At 41.3% G+C, this 18,940-nt stretch overlaps 1 protein-coding gene across 16 annotated transcripts in view; it reads left to right on the plus strand.

The window, feature by feature from the left end:
• myo18ab (myosin XVIIIA b) overlaps positions 1–18,940 on the plus strand; it is a 299,468-nt gene that overhangs the window by 150,962 nt on the left and 129,566 nt on the right. For all 16 annotated transcript variants that reach the window (XM_070857110.1, XM_070857122.1, XM_070857108.1 and 13 more), the window contains 3 exons: positions 2,255–2,318; positions 5,345–5,489; positions 17,913–18,086. In XM_070857110.1, coding sequence (XP_070713211.1) covers positions 2,255–2,318; positions 5,345–5,489; positions 17,913–18,086 — 383 coding nt within the window. The remainder of the gene's footprint in view (positions 1–2,254; positions 2,319–5,344; positions 5,490–17,912; positions 18,087–18,940) is intronic.

The raw sequence follows: 18,940 nt of genomic DNA on the forward strand, positions 1-18,940 counted from the left end.
AGCTTATTTTTGTCTCGACTCTGTGATTGCAGCTGCTTGGGGATAATTGTGTTGTATATTTTTTCTTAACAAAATTAGTGAAATTAGCCAATCAATAACTTTGGGCTTAATTGTGGCTTTGAACATAGCATTGCTTAAAATGAGTGTAATATCTCCAAGTTTGCAGCTGACACTAAGCTGGGGGGCGGTGTGAGCTGTGTGGGGGATGCTAAGAGGCTGCAGGGTGACTTGGATAGGTTAGGTGAGTGGGCAAACGCATGGCAGATGCAGTATAATGTGGATAAATGTGTGTTATCTACTTTGGTGGCAAAAACACGAAGGCAGTATATTATCTGAATGGCGGCAGATTAGGAAAAGGGGAGATGCAACGAGACCTGGGTGTCATGGTACATCAGTCATTGAAAGTTGGCATGCAGGTACAGCAGGTAGTGAAGAAGGCAAATGGCATGTTGGCCTTCATAGCTAGGGGATTTCAGTTTAGGAGCAGGGAGGTACAGGGCCTTAGTGAGGCCTCACCTGGAATATTGTGTTCAGTTTTGGTCTCCTAATCTGAGGAAGGATGTTCTTGCTATTGAGGGAGTGCAGCGAAGGTTCACCAGACTGATTCCCAGGATGGCAGGACTGACATATGAGGAGAGACTGGATCGATTGGGCCTGTATTCACTGGAGTTTAGAAGGCTGAGAGGGGATCTCATAGAAACATATAAAATTCTGATGGAACTGGACAGGTTCGATGCAGGAAGAATGTTAGAGGTTGGGGAAGTCCAGAACCAGGAGTCACAGTCTAAGGATAAGGGGTAAGCCATTTGGGATCGAGATGAGGAGAAACTTCTTCACTCAGACAGTTGTTAACCTGTGGAATTCCCTGCCGCAGAGTATTGTTGATGCCAGTTCATTGGATATATTCAAGAGGGAGTTAGATATGACCCTTACAACTAAAGGGATGAAGGGGTATGGAGAGAAAGCAGGAAAGGGGTACTGAGATGAATGACCAGCCATGATCTTATTGAATGGTGGTGCAGGCTCGAAGGGCCGAATGGCCTACTCCTGCACCTATTTTCTATGTTTCTAAATGTCACAACTTCAGTAGAATAAATGACCAGACTTCAAGGGAACGATGGATAGAAAGAAAGATGGATACAACCCTGTTCAGAAACAAGTAAAGTAATTTTGCCTGCTGTTGAAAAAATAGTTTACCAGATCTCTGACTACTTGTTCTTCAGCTCTCATGGAACGTGTGTCTCAATCATACTCTTTGGTTCTCTCTTATTACAGACTACAGTTTGACTCTTTGTGTATGGAATTTCAATTTGTATTTCTTTGTGCATGTATATTTATAATGATGAACAATATCCTTCAGCATCTTGAGTATTGGTGCCAAATAGATAGTTTTGGCTCCTGTACCAAATGCTCTTGCACCTCCAGCTGTATTTAGGAGAGGGAAGAGGGAGGGGCAAAGTAGAGGAAGGAGGTCTGGTTGCTGTGATTTCACAAGTGCCGGCTGCCCTTGAGCAATTAGCTTGATTCAGCGATTGTTCAGTTAGCTATTAGTAATGTGTGAGTCATAACTGGGAATGTCCACTGGCAATTTGATCATTTGGGCATCAGAACAGAGCTTCCTTGCCCAACATCTGCATGCCCACTTCTAGTAGGCGAGTGATCAGAAGTGGGAACCTTAAGTTTCCCCTCCTTTACCTAGGGGCATTGAAACCAATTGTAATGTCCCTATAGCTGCAGGTGAGAGAAATTAACCCAACACCGACTAGGTATTGAACCTGGAACCTTTCTGATCGGTATACTTACTGGGTAAACTTGTTCAAACATTAAAAAGCTCTAACAAATAACTTCTCTAAATAATAATATGGCTGAAGTCTAGATATTCCTTTTAATTGTGTTTATCTTTAGAAATAAGTCAATTTCCATCTGCTCTTTTTGTGATTCAGTGCTATTCTCCATTGTTGATTACAATGCGTGCTGCATTGAATTTAAAGCAACGTTCTTTGGCGTTCTGGAAATTGAGATTTACGTCACTTGCCCAACATTGACGCCTGCTGAGATGTGCACTCTGTGGAGGTCATTTTAACTTTACATTGAAGTCAATAGAAAGGAAAATTAGGTGGGGTGTATGACGTGCGGCTGATCCACTATCACCTGTTTTACGCCATTGCTGAAAATTAAAAGTATCTCCTGTGCTGCTACTTTCAGAGATTCCATACAACCAACTAACTGCTTTTCATATTTTTGCTACTGACAGAACTGAACTTCATTTGAATCACTTTGCTGAAAACAATGCTTTTGAAATTACACCTTTATCAAAGGTAACTTTTGACATTTAAAGTCATGATTTTTTTTGGTATAATCTTCTTTAATGTTTGCAAGCTATATTCTCCAGTATTATTCAGTTCAACAATTACTCATTGTTTGTCAAATCACATGGAATTTATAGGAGCTTCCAGGCTTATAAATTTAGGTGATGGGAGAAGAATGGAAATAGTTTATTCACGATATGTTTCTGGTGCCATTTTGTCCAGTAATGTAGCGTTCACATGTATTTAAAATATTAAATGTGGTAACCATTCTCAATTTTAAAGATACAGATAAAATCAGATTTCTTATAGTAATTTGGGAATAGTGTGACCAGTCTATAGGCAGGGAAGTAAAGTTTTAATTGCCAAAAATGGGCATGGCAGGAGTATTGAGTAGCATGAATTTATGTGGTTTGAAAGGACTTAATGTAGTCATGCAGAAAGTTGGAGCAGATTGGAATAAACAAACTAGTTTCAAACCAAAGACATAAGTTTGACTGATACAAAAATAAACCAGTTTTCCAGGTTTAAATAAATAGGGTAGAAACTAGGAAATTTGAAGGCAAGGCATTTGAGTACAAAATACAGCTAGGCTAAAATTCAGCCCCCCCAAAAAAGGCTGCTTACCGCTGGAAAGCAGCGGAATCGAGTGGCCACCAACTTCCAGTTCAATGGCCGCCACCAGCGAAATTCAGCTTGGGGACTTTTCTGGCGGTCCTCACTTCCGCCCTGCCGCTGCCGACCAGTCCTAAGTGCGTGATCAAAGCGCGCACCGCCGAGCTCCCGCACCTCCAGCCAAATTTAGCTGTAAAAATCCTCGATCCGCCAAGCGGTGTCCCCAACAGCTTTCTCTTGTGTGGGACTTGGCTGCGTGATGGCCATTAAAGGCGAGGGCCCACTGCCATGGTAGCCACTTTATTTTTTTTTTGCTGACCGACCTCCAGGTCGGCCAGACAAATGTGTCCCCGGGATAGGCCAGGCAGCCTTGCACCCACGTCTTGGGTGCCAGACTGCTGGTCTGGCCGAAACTCTCCCTGGTGGCCCAGTGGATTGAACCTAAAGAATCGCTGCTTCTCTCCCCTTTAAGTGACGGGGCGAGATGTGGTGACACACACGCGTAATGACGTCATCACCGTTCCGCTGTTGACCGACAGCGGCGGAAACTCCGTCCCGCCTTCATTTCCGCCCCTCTAGAGTACTTACCGCCCACTTCCGCCCCCATTATGACCGATTTCCAGTCCGCTTCAGAAAAAAACGACAGAGCTGAATTTCACGAAAGAGGACACCTCATCCGACACGGTTGAGAAGTCACTTCAAAAGGGAAAGGTGCGACCTGTTTCGGACGGGGTGAATTTCGGCCCCAGCAAGTCAAGCACAGCATTTTTGGAGAGAAGTGACAAGTTAATCTTTCAGGCATAACCCATCATCAGAACTTGTCACTTCTCTCCTCTGTTGTGCCTGACTTCCTGAGTGCTTCCAGCATTTTCTGCAATTAAGAGGTGGATTCAGAAGGTTTTTAAATTGTGACACTACATTGAACTGTCAAGGAGGGAAAATACTGCATGATTAGTACATAATTAGACTATCATCTTGAAGTGTGTTCCAAGGCAAAAACATATCTCAATCTTAAGCTGTTTAAGTTTGATAATGCATTAAAATGCAAGATCAACCTTTTCATGTGTTGTTGTCTCGAGACTCTATTCTCTGATTATTTTAATTTAAGCTATATTTATTCATTCCCTTTAACAATTTAAGCAGTATTTATTTGAGCTCATCTGATTTCCCTTTGGGAAATTAACCTGCCACCAAGCGAAGTTGGAGACCAGATTTTTTTGTGTTTTTAAGTTATAAAAGTATTAAAATACAGAAAAATCTTTTCTGAGAGATTATGTCTTGACAAATAGGGGTACTTTATTATATTTTTAAATAGCAGGCTTGTAGTGCTTTTTCCTGTTAAGTCCCTACCCCACAGACCTGCTGTACCTCTATTCAGAGGACAGACAACAGACGAACATATTAAGCTTTGATCATATGACGGGACCAATTGGCTGTGGGCTCATTGCCATCTTATTTCTTCATTTGAAAAATCACCTTGCCAGATCTTTCCTTTCTAATGTAGAGTACATTCGAACGCTTGTGTGCTCCACTGCTAGAGCAAATAATTTGGGGCCGAAATTGCCCCTTTTTTACGGAGCAGTAAGGCCTTACCGACCGAGGGCAGGCGGAGGGTGCGACCCATCCACAATTGCCCCCGGGCCGAGAGTGACAGAAACTGGTTTCCACCGCACCCCGGCCGTGTGCTGACCCCTTACTGCCCGCCGGCAACAACGTTTCCACCCTCCCCGGGGGAAATTGCCCCGCAGGAGCAAGGTTGAGGCCGGTCGGTGCTACGGGCAGCTTTGCAAGCCGGGAAGCTGAAAGTGGCTGGGCGGTGTGGTCATCCTTAAAGGGGAGGGCGCACCACCATGGCTGCCATTTTCTTTTAATTGTCGGCTGACTCTGCATTCGGCAGACAATGGCGGCCATGGGCTCTCTTTGGTGCAGGGACGCTGGCCCGGCCGAACCCTTCCCTGTAGGCGCCACAGAGGCCTCACTCGGCCCTGCAGCGTCCCTCCCCTTTAACTGTTCGAGGAGGGTTCAGGTCAGGAGCAGAGCGGTGTCCATTGCAGCGGTGATGGCGTCAGTGCAAAGCAGACCTGTTGCGTTGTGCTGATGCATAGCAACATGTCCATTTCGCACTGATGTCACTGCCGCGATGAATACCACTCCACTCCTGACCCGAACCATCCTTGAACAGCGCCCCAAAGCGCTGGGAGACGATGTCACAGTTGAAGAGCCAAATTTTACGCCTCTTGCCTCTGACTCTCTCCGGGCGATAATAACCGCATGAAATGGGACGAAGGGCAACTTCCCCCCTTTATCTTTTAATTAGCAATGTATTAGTGGATAAACTGAAAATATGTAGTAATGATTTTGCTCATCATATTATATATATGTCCCATTCGTCAAATATTGATTTGTTTTAATTGCTTTTGTAGCCCGAAGAGAAACAAAAGGCAGCTCAGCAATTTAACAAACTTCAGGCCGCTATGAAAGTGCTTGGGATTTCAGTTGATGAACAGAAAGTTTTCTGGCACATCTTGGCTGCCATCTACCACTTGGGGGCAGCAGGAGCCAGTAAAGGTAGTGTGTTGAATTCAGTAACATTTGATAATACAGGTCTGATGCAATATTATACACTAATTCCTTTTTATTTGGCAGAATTTTCATTATCATGAATATATATGCAATATTTTAAATGTATCATGACTACAGTTTGTTATTTAAACTTGTGCACCATAACTTTGATAGAAGAGCCATGGAAGCCCGGGTATAAAACGCAATATTTTTCCAGAGTTTCTGCGGTTCTTTCACCAAAGTTATGGCAAACATACGAGTGGTCCTCCTTGAGAATTCATCCCTGCTGTGTTAAATCCCAATTTTATCGTCGTTTTCAAACTGCAGATCTGAAAATAGTGTAAGTTATATTTTCTTGCAAAAGGATTCCACAAACTCATTGAGTTTGTTATTTGTTGCAGCCGAAGATTTTGAAAACACATAAGAAATATTTTAATATACATTAAACACATTTTTTCATCCTTTACAACCAGAGGCATAGGGGGAGAAATTCAACTCTCAACTGTCCTTTTTGCGGCCAGAAGTTGAAAATCAGGGGCGAAGGGACACCTCAATGACATCCAATGCTGGCCTGATGCTATATTCAGTGGGCCCGCCTGCCAGAAATAAGGGTGAGGCTACTTGTGCAAACCGTGGTCCTACACCGGTTGTAGGACCCCCAAGCAAAGTTACAATGGGCAAGTTTGCGTGGTGCAATCTCTGTCTAGTTGTACCAGGTCTCTCATGGTGTTGATGCTGGCAAGCCCCGACTGGCACACTACATCGGGGCACCCGATTAGCACCTGTAGCTCCCCACTTTCATTTAAATGAGGCCTCATAGAAAATAGGTGCAGGAGTAGGCCATTCGGCCCTTCTAGCCTGCACCGCCATTCAATGAGTTCATGGCTGAACATTCAACTTCAGTACCCCATTCCTGCTTTCTCGCCATACCCCTTGGTGATAAATTTGGCTCGGATCTTGAGCAGCACGACAAGCTGCCTGTTTTGATGCAAGTTGAATTTCTCCCCATTTTTTTTTACAAAGTTCAAGTTAAAACAATTGGATTATAAAAAAAAATTGTGTTTTTGATAGATATGGTTATGATTTTTATCAGTTATTACAAATTATTTTTCCTCTGCATGTTTTAGAAAGTTATAGTGCAGCTGTAATGCATCTAAATTATACACAGAAAATTTACAGCTGGGACATATGGCTGCTTTGTTAGCATGCTTAGTCAGTGCCCTGTACAGATTAAATTATCTCAAAAAAATAATTTTTAACTTTTTGGCAGTTATGTTGACATCTTTGCAAAGAAGTTTTCACTATGCTACCCACAAAAGTGTCGTTCACCTGTGTGGTCAGATCGATGAAACATTGAAGCAGGAGGAGTTAAACCGTTGCACACCACCCCGTACAGCTCAGGGCAGCTCTTATCCCCTGCAGTCTACTGTCTTTTGTTAGCGTTCCTGTACCACTTTGTTGCCAGACTACTTTTTTGGTAACTTTCTTTCTTAAGAAAGTCTGTCTCCACTGTAAGCTTTTATTCAAAACTGTGCATCCCTGTTCTCCTTCACCCTTCCGTTGGCAGCCGTACCTTCAGCTGTTTAGGCCCTAAGCTCTTGAATTTGCTCTTGAAACCTCTCCGACTCTATCTCGCTCTCCTCCTTTAAGACGCTCCAAGCTTTTGGTCACCTACTACCTCCTTATAAGGCTTGATGTCAAATTTGGTCTGATAATGCTCCTGTGAAGCGCCTTGGAACGTTTTATTACATTAAAGGTGCTATATAAATGCAAGTTGTTGGGCAGCTCTGCAGTTGTATTTAAATGGGGTCCGGGCCTCTAAATGGCTCCTGCCTCTTCGCTGCTGGAATGAGCGAGTTGTCGCTTACTACCCTAGTCAGCTGCTCAAAAGTTAAAATCTCTTCCACTGTTTCATGATTCCTGCAACACAGCATCCCCTGATATTTACCCACAATAAAGTTACTTTGCTCTTGCAATGAATTTATCCAAATCCTTTTGAATACAATAAATCTTCCAAAAGAAAATTGATAGTGTTTTTATGGAACTAGATGTTGGTATTCAAAGCATCAGTTTGAATTGTTAATCATTTACACTATTTTAACATACGAAAGTAGTTAACAGCATCTCACATTTTTAAATGTGAATTAAATATGGCTCTTTGGAGACCTGTTAAATTACTCTTAAGGGGTGCAAATTAAAATTTGAATGATTTCATGCCGATTTCCATTAAGCATTATAAAGGGCAAGTGTACAAATTAGTATTTGTTGATAGTTGCTTCATATTCATATGATTTTCACCACCATATGAACAATTAGAGTTGGATTTTTTGTGCTTTTAACGTTCTCCTTATCAATGGTAGTTTTCTTATAAGTTGCATCTTTTACTGTGTTTTAAAAGTTGAAGTCAGCAGTTTATAGTTAAACACCTCTGATGGCTTGGGGTATGAATGGGCCATGAAGCGTGATACTTAGCACTCCATGGGGTGTTGAATAACCGAAAGGTATTAAGGGATATGGGGCAAAGGCAAGTGTATAGAGTTAGGTCATAAATCGGCCATGATCTCATTGAGTGGCAGAACAGACTCGAGGGGCAAAATATCCTATCTACTCCTGTTGCTAAGTTCCTATTCAGCTGGGTTCGTGCTTCAACCTTGGGAGGGATAAGTAGTCCATAATCCTCAAAGCTGCTCAGTGATCATCTGGAAAGCTTGTGGCTGGAATTTCCTGTATTTGCACCCAGAGACGCACGTAATTTGGGCGAAAGCAAATACCCGGGCTAAAACATTATAAAAAACGGTCCTGCCTTCCTGCTTATTTTATCCAGGGTGGCCTGCAGGTCACCCTCCATGAAGTTAAAGGCCCCTTCCTGGCACCCTTCTCTTGTGAATCTGCAGCAGTCATCTGTGAAGGGAAAGATTTGAGACAATGAACACTCTACTCAGCTATTTAAATTAATTACTGAAAAAGCTTTACAACAAAGAGCTGTCTTCCATTTGCCTTGCCCTAGCCTCACTCTGAACGAAAATGTGTTCCCCACACTTGTCATGCTCGACCCTAACATTGGTTATGTTCCAATCATGTTCAAGCCACACTGGCCATTTATGCTGATTTACACCTATTTTTAACATTCCAATATATGCTAATAAAGTGCAAGAAATCTCAGTATAACTTGACACAGGCAGAATGGGCATAATTTTGGATGCAACTTTTCGGAGTTAGATGCCCATAGAAAATGCCAGGCCTGTATGTGGATATTTGAGAAATGGATGTATGTAGCTCAGCTGTGATGTACCCACTGATCAAATTGTCTGCCAATAACTCACTGTCTAGGCGCGAGTGAAGAGTGCCTACTTGGCATGGTACTGAAAGGCTGCCATTACTATGGAGGTAGATGGTACAGGTTGAACCTCTCTCTAATCTGGCACCTTCGGGACCTAGCCTGTGCCGGACAAGAGAATTTGCTGGACCCCGGGATGTCACGCCGACCCCCAGACTTACCGGGTACTGCTGACCTGAGGCTGGCTGCTCCTCCTCTCCCCGCTACCTCCAGTTCTCTTCCCATGCGCCACCCCCCCCCCCCCCCCCCCACCCCCAGCCCCCAAGGTCGGGCTGGCACTCTGTCCTGGGGCCGGCCACTACCCCCTCCCCGGTCGGGTTGGCGCGGACAGGGAGTGAGGTACGGCAGCCGACCGAGGCGCCGAAGCCGGGCCCACAATACTACGCAACGACCCAGTATGCGCTGTACAGAAACCTACTGCGCAGTATTTCAGGTTTAGCGCCTCGGTCGGCCGCTGCACCTCACTCCCTCTCCACGCTGATCCGACCGGGGAGGAGGGGGAGCAGCCGGCCCCAGGACACAGCGTGCCAGCCCGACCTCGGAGGGAGCACCGGCGGCAGTGGGGAGAGGAGGAGCAGACACGCGGGTCGCGACCCCCGCCTGGGAGGTTGCCGGACCAAAGAGTCCTGGACTAGAGGGGTTCGACCTGTAGTATGTGTTACTGTTTTAAGAGGGGAAGGTGGGGAAAAACAGCTCGAGATGTTGCACTAATCTGAAGTAGCTACAGTTTTCTCTTCAAGCTGTACTTCATCCTGCCTTTGTTCGTTTGTAACTCTTCCACAAGATGGCACTGCAACAGTGGCCCTGAAATTCCGCTCGGAGGCTTCTTTCGGATGAACGCCTCTGACCAGAGAATTTTTACGAAAGTACCTGGCGGTCCCGGAGGAGCGTGGGATTGCGGTGGGGAGGCCTTCTCTTCCCGCACTGCAAAGCACGTTCCCATCCTCCAGGTTCGGACACAGAACAAGCAATCACACGTGACTGCACAACCAATCAGGTACAGTATTCTACAGCTTTCTCATTACTAGCAATGAGAACTCCGTATCTACGAGTTCTCATTGCTATTAATGAGGAAAAAAAAACAATACACTAAACACCATAATAAAAAATAAAAAAACACACCTCACAAAATTAAAATTAATTGAAATTAAAGTTAATAAATGTCTTTAAAAAAAAATTCAGTTTTTTTTTTAAATTATGGTTTAAAATAAACATACAGTAGTGGGCAGGGTTTTTAAACAATGTGTTTTTAAAATTTTATTTTATTTTTTTGTGTGTTTTAAAACTCTTACGCCTGTAAAAGTAGGCTATGCGCCTGCTTTTATCAGGCGCAAGAGTTTTGAGCACATTCGCTGGGCAAGATATGGGTACATACCGCAATCTTGCCCATGCGAATGTCCTCGCTCCTGAGATGCAGAGGATCTGTCGACAGATCGGAAAAGCCAGTTTTCAGTGCATGCGCATTGTGAGCTGAAAACCGACTTTTGCGATGCCTTCCCGTGTCCGTACACACTCTGTACGGACCCGGGGAGGCTGCGATTTCTGGGCCAATGTTGTTTAAGGGTTTTCATGTAATTTTCAGTTAAATTGCTGTATTATTTAGGAGAGAAAAACGTTGAAAGCCAATATATTTTACGATGTGTTTTCCTACAAAGAAACAACTCTTAAAATTGACTCTGTTGGTCCCCTCCCCCAATGTGACTGCTTTAGATTGACATTATGTGGGGTATCAACTCCTAGTGCAGTGACAAACTTCCTTAACACTGTAGAAACATAAGCAGAGACTTTTTGAGTGATTTGAGGAAGCAGATATTCCTGCTCACATTTACAAAACTTCAATAACCAATTGGTTGGGATTGGAGCTGTGCATCTACATGTTTGTCCTCGTGCACAGTGCTCTTCTCTGGCAGCATCAAATCTTAGCCATTCAGTGAGCCAGGCAATGCACCTACCATTCTGCGTGGTAGCGCCGCATAATTTCAGCATCAATAGTTTAGTGTGTATTCAGTTCAAAATTTTCAATGTAGCAGACTATACACTATGCCATCATTTCTTTCACACATTCGATTAAAAAATAGATTTTTAGAACTGCAGCAGAATTAATATGTAATCATTTTGGAAATATTAATGTTAAATTTGTATGGCTTATTTGTGGTTTCTTAAAAGCTGCTTTTTTTTTTACAGCACTAAGTAAGTGTTAAAGCAAGCAATTCTAGTAACACCATTGTTTGACCAGCCACATGGCAATCTGAGTTGTGTCCCAATTGATGTTACAAAGCAAGGATTCCACCTAACATACATTTACACTACAATTCTTAACTGTTTAATGTGCTACTTGGTAATGCTAAAATAAATATTCTGATTAAAATTTGTATTTCTAAATTAAGTGGCACCTGTATCTGAAGTCCTAGCCGTATTATGTTCATTTTGAACTCTCGCATGTACTTTTTTGCGTGAACTAATTGCTGTAAATATGGATTGTTGGTTGAAACAATTATCCTGCTTGTTTTGCAGTGCTATAGTTTTCTTTTTAACTGATGACTATTAAAAGTGAAACTGCTTTCTAACCCTTTTTTTTTGTTTGCATGTTGCATGCTGTTCCATTACAACACAGATGGTGATGAAGGTAAAAAATGTTCATCATTATATATGTTTATGTTCTCTGTAAAACTATTTTTGTTTGAAAAATCATTAGTTTTCTACACGGCATAGGTCTTCATAGAGCTAGCGATTTGGCTTTTTAAAAACTCCATTTCCTTTCACTTTGAAATGTCAACAGTCATTCATCTAATATATTCTGTGAAGCCTTACTAATGCATATAGTCATTTCATTTTTTATTGCAGATGCAGATTTTTAAATGTTTTATGCAGAATTGACAGTTACTGTTTGAATGATGGTCTGAACCCGTGATTTATCCAGTAACTCTATTGCAAGAAAGAGGTATACGATGAATAGAGCAGCCCATTTTTTATTCTCCAATTTTCCCATTGGTTTTCTTCTCTTACCTCTCCCGAGGATGATAATTCATGCTAGAGTACATCGGAACTGGATTAGGCCATGCAGCCCCTCGAGCCTGCTCCGTCATTCCATTAGGTCATGACTGATCTATAGCTCAACTCTGTTTACATGCATTGGCTCCATATCCTTTGAAATGCTTATCTAACAGAAATCTATCAATTTCAGTCTTGAATGCTCCAATTGTCCTAACATCTACAGTCTTTTGGGCAAAAGTATTCTGATTTCTACTACCCTTTGACTGAAAAAGTGCTTACTGATTTCCCTCTTAAATGGCCTAGCTCTACTTTTCAGATTATGTCCCCTCATTCTTGATTATCATTTTGAACATTTTAAACATCTGGATCAGATCATCCCTCAGTCTTCTATACTCCAGGGAATGCAAGCCACGTTTATCCGACATCCCCCTAATTTAGCCCTCTAAACCCCAGTATCATTCTGGTGAATCTGCGCTACATCCCCTTCAAAGCCAATATATTTTTCCTGAGGTGTGGTACCCAAAACTGAACGCAATACTTCAGATAGGGTCTAAATGAAGGCTCTATACAATTGAAGCACAACTTCCTCCCCTTTGTAATCCAGCCCCCTTGAAATAAAGGGCAGCATTCCAGTAGCCTTTTGATTGCTTTTTATACCTGTCTACTAAAGTGAAAAGATTGATGTACTTGGACTCCCAAATCTCTTCGCTTCTCTACAGTTCCTAATTTCTCTCCATTAAGAAAATACTCCCAATTTATCTTACTTGAGCCTAAAAACCTCACTCTTTCACAGATTAAATGCCATCTATCATAGTATTGCCCAGTCACTTAATCTGACTATGACCCGTTGCAACTTCCTGCTCCCGTCTATATGACTTACTGTCCCTTTAATTTAATAGATTTTTAGGAATGTCCGCAGGCTTCAGCTCAGTTTATGGCGCAGGCAGTTTGATTGGTAACACCACCCTTTATTCTCCCAATGCAGAGTGAGAAAAAATTTGCTGATCCCGAAACCTTTCTACTGGTTCATCATATACCTTCATGAAACAGCAAAGGTGTAGGAGTCCAGAGGTTTCCTTAGTAACTTAGAATTTGGTAGGAGCTAGTCATGTGGCAAATCTACTCCACTAGAATATAATACAGCACCATCTGAACCCAATATGAGGTTAACTGCCATGATATTTCAGAAATATAGTTGGCCTGAAATCTGGTCAATTCACCACAGTTCTAAATGAGAGCCTCCAAGTCTACAAGCTAAGACCATATAAACATCTTTAATTGCCCTCTACATACCATGCCAGGGAAGTTTTGTTTTTCATCTTTTTTCTCAAATGTTCACAGTTATCATAATAGGTAAAGGAGTGGAAGGCAACTTTATCCTTTCATAAATTTAGGACCTGTTCTTGCAGAAACAGTGCAACATTGTTCCAAGCAGGCTTCAACTACTTAAAAAAAAATATGTGGACCCAAAGCCTGCCATTCTAGTTAATTAATAACATATAACATGTAAATGGAAGAGATTTGCCATTTGGTATTAACGTGGGAAAGATATCATTGAGTGAAATTGTTAAACCACGTCTGAAGCAGAATTAGTTGCATGGAGGTTTAAAACCAAATTCCACCATGGGCTTTCCTCCATTGTTGGAGAGATGTTACAAATAGGTCTTGTGAATGAACCAGGTCACAATGGAGGAAAATCCATTCGTGACTAACCTAGGTGGTGAGACCATTTCTATAACCCTACTTTCAGTGTCATCATATGAATTGAGTTTTTCAAAAGTTTCTGTAAACCTATGTTTTTGAGCTTGACATGACGTTTTTGATGTGCAGAAGTGGTACTTTTATGATGGCTGTTGAGTCAGACTGTTCAGAAGGTGCTTTATTTGGCAAATACTCAATTCAATTTGCTAAAAGGAAAAAGCAGTGCATTGAACTAATTCAACATTTTTGTAAAAGCAGTGTTTTAGGCTAGTTATAGTCCCACTTTTATTTTGGTATGATTGTTTTTTTGGTTTGCTTTGACCGCAAAGTGCAAGTATAAGTTAGGAGTTAGGGCCTCAACAAAATGTCTGAAGGCAGTGAAACCAAGTTATTTAAGATTCTTTTCAGGCGTTCATACCAGCTGCAGTACAGAACTAATAATGTTAGTTCAGCACCAGGTAAAATTAATTTATTATCAGGAGTAAACTAGAGAATTACCTCTGCAACAATAACCTATCCAGCAGCCAACGTGAATTCAGTAGAGGAAGAGGCAAAATATAGCGGTTGGTGGAAATATGAAATATAAACACAATGCTGGAAATACTCAACAGGTCAGGCAACGTCTGTGGAGGGAGAAACCTCCTCTCCACAGATGCTGCCTGACCTGAGTATTTCCAGCATTTTGTGTTCATATTTCGGGAGAGGAAGATCCTGCTTGATCAATCTCCATTATTTTGAGGAAGTGAAGTCCTAAATGGACTCTGGCATTCCTTTTGACGTGCCTAGAATTCAAAAAAAATAATTTGACACATTTATGCAGGACAGCTCAAAGCAATATGATTCTAGGATGGATGAAAAATTGGCTAAAGAGTAAATGGCAGCGATTACTTTAGAGGAACTATGTTGGAGGAGGGAGAGGAGGTATTCTGAAAGGAGTGTCCCATGGCTTCTTGTTGAGACCACCAACTGTTATTCGTTGAATTCAGAAACTTGATGCAAATTAATTAAATTTGCAGATGATACCAAACTAAATTTACAGATAGTTCTGAGGTAGCACAGATACTACAATACAAGAACATAAGAAATAGGAGCAGGAGTAGGCCATTTGGCCCCTTGAGCCTGCTCTGCCATTTAATAGGATGGCTGACCTGATCATGGACTCAGCTCCCCATAACCCTTTATTTCCTTTATCGCTCAAAAATCTGTCTATCTCAACCTTAAATATATTCAATGACCTAGCCTCCAGAGGTACAACCCTGAGAAGAAATTTCTTCTCATCTCAGTTTTAATTTGGTGGCCCCTTATTCTGAGACTGTCCCCTGGTTTTAGATTCCCCTATGAGTGGAAATGTCCTCTCTGCATCCACCTTGTCGAGCCCCCTCATTATCTTCTATGTTTCGATAAGATCACCTCTTATTCTTCTGAACTCCAATGAGTATAGGCTCAACCTATCTTCATAAGTCAACCTCCTCAGCTTCGGAATCAACCTAGTGAGAACCTTCTCTGAACAGCCTCCAAAGCAAGTATATCCTTTCTTAAATACGGAGACCGAAACTGTTCGCAGTACTCTCGGTGTGGCCTCACCAATACCCTGTATAGTTGACAGTTGTAGCAGGACTTCTCTGCTTTATACTCTCTTCCCCCTTGCAATAAAGGCCAACATTCCATTTGCCTCCCTGATTACATGCTGTACCTGCATACTACCTTTTTGTGTTTCATGCACAAGGACCCCCAGGTCCCTCTGTACGACAGCACTTTGCAATTTTTCTCCATTTAAATTATAATTTGCTTTTCTATTTTTTCTGCCAAAGTGGATAACCTCACATTTTCCCACATTATACTACATCTGCTAAATTTTTGCCCACTCACTTAACCTGTCTAAATTCCTTTGCAGATTTTTTTGTGTCCTCCTTAGTTTGCTTTTTCACTCATCTTTGTATATCAGCAAACTTGGCAACATTACACTCTGGTCCCTTCATCCAAGTAATTAATATAGATTGTAAATAGTTGAGGCCCCAGCACAGATCCCTGCAGCACCCCACTAGGTACTGTTTGCCAACCGGAAAATGACCCATTTATCCTGACTCTCTGTTTTCTGTTAGTTGGCGAATCCTCTATCCATGCTAATACATTACCCCCAACCCCGTGAACTTTTATCTTGTGCAGTCACCTTTTATGTGGCACCTTATCGAATGCCTTCTGGAAATCCAAATACACCACATCCACTGGTTCCTCCTTATCCACCCTGCTCGTTACATTCTCAAAGAACTCCAGCAAATTTGTCAAACATTATTTCCCTTTCATAAAACCATGTTGACTCTGCTTGATTGAATTATGCTTTTCCAAATGTCCTGCTACTGCTTCCTTAATAATGGACTCCAGCATTTTCCCAAGGACAGATGTTAGGCTAACTGGTCTATAGTTTCCTGCTTTCTGTCTGTCTTTTTTTTAAATAGGGCGTTACATTTGCGGTTTTCCAATCTGCTGAGACCTCCCCAGAATCCAGGGAATTTTGGTAGATTACAACCAATGCATCCACTTTCTCTGCAGCCACTTCTTTTAAGACCCTAGGATGTAAGCCATCAGGTCCAGGATATTTATCCGCCTTTAGTCCCATTATTTTACCGAGCACTAATTCTTTAGTGATAGTGATCGTATTAAGTTCCTCCCTCCCGAAAGCCCCCCTATAAGTAAAACCATGGCATTTAAAATGGGAAAATGTTAAATACTGTACATAACATAGGGGTGACCTGCATGAATGGTAATTAAATAGTTGAGGATGAAATTGAAATAAATCTGGGGTCTTAGTAGATCTGATGCTCAACATAGACAACCATTGTAGAGCAGCAATCATCACACCAAATAGAATGCAATTTTGCCAAAACAGTAGAATACAAGTCAGGTCACATCTTACTGTATCCAGTTTTGGTCATCGAGACATAATGATTTTTTTTTTGAAATTACCCCCTTAAGATTGAAGTATGATCAAAGACTGGAGAAACTTCAGCTGTTCAGTCTTGGCTATATTAGAGTATGGAAAAGGGTAAATTGGGAAAATCACTTCATACCAAAACATGATAAAATAGTGGAAGCAAAAGCGTTGGATCATTTAAGAAACAATTGGCTGTTGTGATGGGGATGGGGGGCAGTAGGGTTGTTCTGGGTGAATGAGCTAAAATGGATGGCTGAATGGCTTTCCCCATGTGTATTTATTTTGTGTAATCTTGTGCTCGGCTACCTTGAACATCCTGAGCGCTTTTAATTTTTTAATTGAATTTTTTGAGAAAGTGAACTCCCACCGTGTCTCTCCGAATGTTAAAAAGGTTGCTACCCAGGCAGCATGTTTCCAGGAATGCATGTACAGAGCTTCTTTGTCTCTGATACTGCAATCTAAGGGGTGGTGTTAGTGGGCAGTATAAGTCCCAGTTTGCTAAAACAATTGCCAAGCCACCTTTTTGTTGTTTGTTCTTTACTTAAAACTGGAATAGATTCAGTGTATTATTTTATAAGAAATGCTCTCTGCTATTATGCTTTCCTATTATGCTCTCTGCTATTATGAAGACACAAAAAATGCTAACAAATCCAACTGATGGAAACAAAACTTCGACTTGTCACGAAACAAGAAGGCTGATGTTTTGGTAGATAGTGCTAAGTGCTGTTAGCTGGGAAGAAAATATTTTCTTGGAGAATAATGAAGGTTAATTTATAGAAGTAAGCTTGTGACTTAGTTTTAGTCATATTTACCTTGACATTTTTTAAGTAGCCCCAACTAAGCAATTTTCACTTCAGCAAGTGTCCTTCCTCTCCCAACAGAAAACATTGCTAATTTATAGCTGTATTGTGTTTTATTCTTTTAACTTTTGAATTTATGCATCTACAATATTTTCCTTGTATATCTGGATGTGTATTTGTGTTTTGTTCATCTGAAATATATTATCATAAATCTTGCTGTTTAAATCTGTTTCTGTATAGTGCTGTTTTAAATTAAGATGTATGAAATTAGAGTGGAATTCTTAATATAGTTTTACTCTTGAATCTTGCACAATGTTGCCTTTTCAGTGTAACATGATTAAGTACCTATAAGAGAGTACCCAAATTTGAGTTGACCTAAAATGATACAGAAAGGGGCACCAATTGGTTGTGTTTTCCTCCACTATAAATAATATATATGCAACAAATACCCTGACTGAAAGCATGAATGCAAGTATCAGTTAGTTCTTTGAGTCAAATGCCTATTCTCTAATTAACAGTTCAATAGCCTGATTCTGTTGGAATACTGTTCATTTTGCCATTTTCATCAGTTCAGTTATTTTTTCTATATTGAATGTATATTTTTATTTACTTTGTAGTCATCTGAGTGTGGTCATTAAACTGATCTTTATTATTACAAATTCAAGCTGGGAGGAGACAATTTGCCAGACATGAATGGGGCCAGAAAGCAGCCTATCTGTTGGGCTGCAATTTAGAAGAATTATCCTCTGCGCTCTTTAAGCATCAGCCAAAGGGTGCACTTAAGAGATCAACCTCCTTCCGGCAAGGGCCAGATGATTGTGGACAGGGAGATGGTTCAGGTAAAACCCTAACAATTTGATCAAAGCTGCTTGTTTGTAAAAAAAAAAGGTTTATCAGATAACTTCAGGAAATGTTCTAATTCTTAAAATGAAACTTTTATGCACCTTTATTTAACATGTCAGCACATGAAATTTGGTTATAGTGATTGATGTGTGTATTCATATTTGATTAGTACAGTATTGCCACACACAAGCACACACTTATTATGTTTCTTGTGCCTCTTGCATGCTTGAACATAAGCATAATTAAAGGAAAAATATAGTGCCTAAGGAGATCCAAAGTGCTTTACAACAATGGATTATGTTTGACGGGCAGCACTGTTATATAGGCAGATGTTGCAGCCAGGTCCCATAAATAGCAAATAATCTAATTTTGGTGGTATTGGTTAAGGGAGTAATGTTGGCCAGGATACAGGCAGAATTTTTGGTATCCTGGGATCTTTTACATCTACATAGACAGGCTAAGTGAGTGGGCAAAAATTTGGCAGATGGAATATAAAGTGTGAGGTCATGCACTTTGGCAGAAAAAAAAAATCACAGAACAAGTTATTATTTAAATGGCGAAAGATTGCAAAGTGCCGCAATACAGCGGGACCTGCGGGTACTTGTGCATGAAATACAAAAGGATAGTATGAAGGTACAGCAAGTGATCAGGAAGGCCAATGGTATCTTGGTCTTTATTGCAAAGGGGATAGAGTATAAAAGCAGGGAAGTCTTGTTACAACTATACAAGGTTTTGGTGAGGCCACACCTGGAATACTGCGTGCAGTTTTGGTTTCCATATTTACGAAAGGATATACTTGCTTTGGAGGCAGTTCAGAGAAGGTTCACTAGGTTGATTCCGGAGATGAGGG

This window comes from Pristiophorus japonicus, chromosome 16 (assembly GCF_044704955.1).
Source record: "Pristiophorus japonicus isolate sPriJap1 chromosome 16, sPriJap1.hap1, whole genome shotgun sequence".
Taxonomy (NCBI): domain Eukaryota; kingdom Metazoa; phylum Chordata; class Chondrichthyes; family Pristiophoridae; genus Pristiophorus; species Pristiophorus japonicus.